The sequence below is a fragment of the Mus pahari genome, chromosome 6, assembly GCF_900095145.1.
Source record: "Mus pahari chromosome 6, PAHARI_EIJ_v1.1, whole genome shotgun sequence".
Taxonomy (NCBI): Eukaryota; Metazoa; Chordata; class Mammalia; order Rodentia; family Muridae; genus Mus; species Mus pahari.
The window spans coordinates 81,258,905-81,264,759 of record NC_034595.1 but is presented as its reverse complement, the minus strand read 5'-3'; the positions used below and the strand labels follow the sequence as shown (position 1 = coordinate 81,264,759).

The following is a 5,855-nucleotide window of genomic DNA, read 5'->3' as shown; positions in this document are numbered from 1 at the left end:
ATATGAAGGATAGATAGGATTCAGCCATTTCTCTGCTGAAATAATGCTTGGACTTACTTGGGTGGTAGCTTGAAGGTGGAGTGTAAGCCTCCATAAAGTGGCACCTGACATCCTAAAGCTGACCCTGTCCCAGGGTGGTGGTTTCATCCTGGGAAGGACCTCAGGTCACAGGCTTTAGAGGCTCTCGGGGAAAGGGAGGGTTAGGAGATGTAGGTGGGACAAGATGGAGCGACATGGTCGGGTTTACCATCCCACTTAAATAGGCAGCAGACAGCAAGAGTTGCCATGAGACCCCAGCACACTCTCCAGCCGGCAGGGCCACCTGATATGAGAGTTTGGGGGTTTCAATTCTACACCAAGGCTTACCCGCTCTGTAGTGTGCCTTGGACATCTCTAGGGAAGAGAGGAAAGGGTTTCTGGGCTCTCCTGCTTTTGAAGGTGGCCAGTGCTTGCTTTCCAAAGGCGTCCCCATCCACCCTGAACACCTGCCTGAACACCTGTCAGTGCACCCCTTGGAAGGTGTGATCCCACCTGGAGGTTTGGGCTGAAGGTAGGCTTCCTGTACCCTGAGATCTTGTTGGGACTGGATTTCCTCACAAATATTGCCCCGAAACCCAGATAGCACCATCCGTCTGAGCTCCCTGGACTGTATTTGAGGAAGTAGGTCATGATGGCCATAGGATGAGTCATGTGGAAAAGGGTCATAGACACAGTCCCTACTATAGACCAGAAGCTGTGGGGTGGTGAGCTGTGATAGGCAGCCTGGTCCCTGGTGGAGCGCAGGCTTAAAACCCTGGTGACCTAGCAGGTGACTGTTGCCTGCAAGGAAAGGCAGGTGTTTGGCCACGCCCCTTGGGCTCCTGGCTCCTGTCACGTAGCTACAGCCTCCCACAGCACCCCCATCCCCCCAGGAGAGGTCTGTGGCCATCAGTCATGTAGGAGCAGCACCAAGCCCTCCCACATGCAGATAAGGTATCTCCAAGATCTCAGACCAAGCCAATGAGAAGTACCTGCTGTCAGACCCTAACCCACCCCACCACTGTATATAAGAACCCTATCCAGGAGGAATAAAGGTGTGAGAACTACTCCGTCTTCTGAGAGCTTCCCTCATAAGAGCTGTAACACGGCCCCGCTTGGCAAGAGGTCTGCCTCCCGCAGCACCGCAGCACCCCTGAAGCTCCCCCCCACCCCCCCCACCCCCGCACTCCTCCCTGGCTAGTCTGCCTTTCCTCAGCCCAGCCCATCACCTTGCGGCCAGAGGCATCTGCCTGGCAGCTGGTCTTGAACATGAGTTGTCAATCTTGGTAAAGAGAGAGGGTAATTCCCACCCCTTCCATTACTGGTCATTACTGCTGCCCGTTTCCCGTTTCAGATTGGGAGGCCATTAGACCTGGCTTTCCCTGCTGGGTGAGTTCTGCTGTTCTTGTAGCCTCACTTCCCTGACACTCAGGGTTTCACCCTCAACCAAGCCATCATCATCTGGGGCTGAAGTCATCTGTCTCCAGCTTTGCTGCACAGATGGCTGCCTTCCTGCACCTCCGTTTCAAGACATAAAAAGACCCGAGCTCTAATCCTTTCTTTGCCAGACATATTTCTGAGCATTCCTTTAATCCCACTCCTTTAATCCCTTTAATCCTACTCAGGGCTGGAGTAACTGAGTAACTGAGTAACAGATTAACTGGAGTAACTGAGACAGCAACGGTGGAGACAGAGGTGGGGCCAGCTGCAGCAGCAGAGGTGACAGAGACGACCTCTCTCTCCTGCTTGCACACTCTCCTCTTTGTCTGAACCCTCGCACCCAGCTAGGCCAGAGATCTCTGTGGAAAGCCTCCAGTACACAGGCCCACAAGAAGCCCTGTGGCTGCTAGGGACCCCACTTTAGTCTGAGGGATCGCTGGCTGTTCCAGGAAACCCCGGGTGCCACCAACTACGCAACCTGAGGCAAGTTCCTTTCTTTCCATGTGGGACACAGGTCTCACTTCTAACCTCCTGTGACTGATCTAGAGCTGGACTCTACTATTCTATTACATCTCCATTTCTCATCTCGAGTGGAAGCGTGTGGGAAGGGGCCTGGAGGAGAGTCGCACGCTCTCTTCTGAGGGAATGGTTGGTGTGGCTTGCTTGTCCTCTGCCATCAGTGGCTCAGGCCACGTTCCATCAGCGGTCTACTATAAAGCTTGAAAAGGTCAGTAGGACTAGGTGGAGTTCGTGAGACTTAATGGGACCCAGGCTTCAGTGACTTGACTATCTTAGCTATGGGAGGGACAGAAGAAAAAGACTGAGTCCACAGAACTGTCCTTTCTATGGTGCCAGGACTGTGCCCAGCAAACACCTCAACTAGAGTCTCAGGGATGAACACCCCCTCCGAAGTCAGGAAGGATCTGCTGGGAGTCGCAGAACGCCTGTGGCCATCAGAGCCCATTACCTTGGGGCCAGGGGCATCTGCCTGGCAGCTGGTCTTGAAGAAGATCCAGGATTTGTCCATCTCGGTAAGGAGGGAGGGTAATTCCCCACCCCTTCCATTACTGGTCATTACTGCTGCCTGCTTCCTGTTTCAGGTTGGGAGGCCATTAGACCTGGCTTTCCCAGGGCCTTTGCTGGGTGAGTTCTGCTGTTCTTGTAGCCTCACTTCCCTGACACTCAGGGTTTCACCCTCAACCAAGCCATCATCTGGGGCTGAAGTCATCTGTCTCCAGCTTTGCTGCATGGATGGCTGCCTTCCTGCACCTCCATTTCAAGACATAAAAAGACCAGAGCTCTAATCCTTTCTTTGTCAGACATGATTTCTGTGCATTCCTTTAATCCCAGCACTCAAGAGGCAGAGACAGGTGGATCTCTATACATTCAAGGTCAGTCGGGTCTACATAGCAAGTTCCAGGACAGCTAGGGCTACATAGAGAGACCCTGTCTCAAAACAAAACAACAACATCAGAAAGAAAGAAAGAAAGAAAGAAAAAAAGAAAGAAAGAAAGAAAGAAAGAAAGAAAGAAAGAAAGAAAGAAAGAAAGAAAGAAAGAAAATCAAATCTTCTCTTTGTCATATTCTTGCTGTGTGTCCTTGAGCCTGTTTTCCCTGGCCCTAAAAAAGAAGAAACAAGTTAGATGTGGTGGTGTACACTTGTAATCCCAGCATCTAGGAGTCAACAGCAGGAGCCTGGGCTATAATAGTAAGAGCTCATCTAAACAAACAAACAAACAAAAAACAAAGTGAATTGTCAAGAAAGGAGAAGAAAGTCAGAGGAAGGTAACGATGTCGTCATAAAGATTTCGTCATAAAGTGGAGAGTCCTCGAGGACCTTACCCATCTCCCATCTCCCTCTCTTGTCCTTGCCTAACAGGGCTGCCAAGATGCCTTCATGGTGGCTGATTTGGACGTGCTGGTCAGCCGCCATCGGATCTTCCTCCAGGCCCTGCCCGGAGTCCAGCCCTTCTATGCAGTCAAGTGTAACAACAATCCCTGGGTGCTGCTCGTCTTGGCTGCCCTGGGCACCGGCTTTGACTGTGCCAGCCAGGTGAGCCTGTGCTAGCTTGCCAATCACCTCTCCACAGCCTGTCACTTTCTGGAGAAATATTGCCGACGGTCAGGAGATCAGGAAGGGGGACCCTGGCCCCCAAGATGGTGCCTGGTGTGTTGAGGACTTGAGACTTTGTTGTTGCTGCTGTTGGTTTTTATTTGTACTAAGACTGAGGCTAATGTAGTCCAGGCTAGGTTAGAATTCACTATGTAGCCGAGGATGACCTTGAACTTCTGATCCTCCCAGACACAGTTTCTCAGTGCTGATTGGACCCAGGGCTTTGCGCATGCTACACAAGCAAGCTACCAACCGAGCTACAGTCTGTCCCTTAGGATGATTTTCAATGAATAAATGAGTAGATTGCTACGGTCGGCCTTGTACTTGGCCATGTGACAAGACCAAACAGTCTGAACTAGCGAGCAGGTTCCTTCTTGGCATAGTCAATCACCCTTCTGAGCCTCAGTTTCACCCTCTTTAAAATGGGACCAACACTTAATGAAAGTGAGGACATGACCACTCATAGGTGGGGTTGAGAAGAAGGGTTTTACTATAGATATGGAGGGAGCCAGGGTGTCTGGAAAAGTCCAGTCTGAACATGACCTGCAGAATAGGCCAGGTCATGAGAGGAGGAGTGGGGAGGAGGAGGAAGAAAGGAAGAGAAGAGAAAGAGAAGAGGTCAAAGGACCAAGAGAGCACATGAGAACCAGGAGAGTGTGTAGCCAAATTGCTGAGGCATACGGGACTCAGACGCTTTGGGGAGAGAAGCAAGGTCCAGCCCCTGACTTGGAGAGGTTTAGGGAAGGAGGCAGAAGGAGAGGTCCCAGAGGAGCCTCAGGTACTGAGGGAGACTTGTCTGGGGTTTCTCTGGGACTTGATACTCTCCCAGTGAAGGGCTTGGTTCCACGAGGGGTCCTTGGAAGATTTACCACTAGTTCAGGCTAAGGTTCTGTCCCCAAAGATTCAGGAAATGTGGGGGCAGCGGGCAGCCCCAACTCTGGCTTCCCCCCCCATGCCAGGGGGAGCTGGAGAAGGTGCTGGGCTTGGGCGTGGCCCCCTCGAGAATCATCTTTGCCAACCCCTGCAAGGCCGTCTCCCACATCCAGTTCGCAGCCCGCTGTGGGGTGCAGCTTCTGACCTTCGACAATGAGGAGGAGCTGATTAAGCTGGCCCGGTACCACCCTAGGGCTAGGTGAGATGGCAGAGGTTCAACTGGAAACAGTAGGTCCAGGGACCCTGCCAGAGGGACCTGGGTCTCAGCAGCCAGGCAGAAGGGGGCCCCAAGAAAACCTCTGGGCAACAAGAGTGTTGGATTGAAGGCACAAGGGTTTGATCAGAAGGGCCAATGCCTTCTCTGGAACACATCAGTGTCAAGAAGACCTTGTCTCTGCATAGACTCTGGACAGAGCCCAGCATAAGAAGGTCTGACATCCCTGATGTAGAAAAAGTACTTATGCTAGAGTCAGACCAAGGCTCACATATCAGATTCACAAGCCAGATGTTGTGTAACATCGCTGATCTATTTGTTTGTTTGGTTTTTTGCTTTTGGTTTTTTTTAAGACAGGGTTTCTCTGTATAGTTGGCTGTCCTGGAACTCGCTCTGTAGACCAGCATGGCCTCAGATTTATAGAGATCCACTACCTCTACCTCCTAAGTACTACGATTAAAGGCCTGCACCACCACTGCCCAGCCTACACCCCTGGTTCCTTAGAAAGCCTTAACGATGCCATTCTATCCCGCTTGCACTTGCCTGGCAGAATTCTGTAAGCAGCAGGTGCTTGCTCCTTGCTCTCTATGCTGAATAGTTGGGAGGAACTAGGCAGGGATAGGTGGGAAGGTCGGAGGGTCTCCAGGCTCCTTCCTGTGCACCCCTGCCGTCCTCTCTCCTCCTCCAGGCTGGTCCTCCGGATACAGACCCCGGACAGTCAGAGCACCTTTCCTCTGCACACCAAGTTTGGAGCCCATCTGGAGGCATGTGGACACCTGCTCCAGGTTGCCAGAGAGCTGGGGTTGGCTGTGGTGGGGGCCTCGTAAGTGAGCACTGGCCTCCCCTGTCTCCATTTCTATTGCTATCCCTAGGCAGCCAAGGACTCTCGGGGACACCTCTGCTTTGTGTGTTTTCTAAGCCTAGAGGATGTGAGGCCTTGGGGACAAAATTGAAGTCAATATCAAAGAAATATAACACTCCAGATATGTGACATTTTCAAACAGTATTTTTTAAAAAATCAAAACAAGAGGCTGGAGAAATAAGCATTTGTATTAATAATTCATTTTAGGGGCTGGAGAGATGGCTCAGTGGTTAAGAGCACTGACTGCTCTTCCAGAGGTCCTGAGTTCAATTCCC

General features: G+C 51.6%; 1 protein-coding gene across 2 annotated transcripts in view; it reads left to right on the top strand.

Moving 5' to 3' along the window:
• The first annotated feature begins 1,809 nt into the window (after nucleotides 1-1,809).
• The window catches only part of LOC110323716 (antizyme inhibitor 2-like), a 13,055-nt gene continuing 9,009 nt past the window's right edge, over nucleotides 1,810-5,855 (top strand). Inside the window, exons 1-5 of one of the 2 annotated variants that reach the window (XM_021201071.1) lie at nucleotides 1,810-1,941; nucleotides 2,314-2,489; nucleotides 3,338-3,511; nucleotides 4,531-4,703; nucleotides 5,407-5,541. In XM_021201071.1, coding sequence (XP_021056730.1) covers nucleotides 2,352-2,489; nucleotides 3,338-3,511; nucleotides 4,531-4,703; nucleotides 5,407-5,541 — 620 coding nt within the window. In that variant the 5' untranslated portion in view covers nucleotides 1,810-1,941; nucleotides 2,314-2,351. Of the gene's footprint in view, nucleotides 1,942-2,313; nucleotides 2,490-3,337; nucleotides 3,512-4,530; nucleotides 4,704-5,406; nucleotides 5,542-5,855 lie in introns of those variants that run through there. The other variant, XM_021201072.1, reaches the window with a different exon arrangement.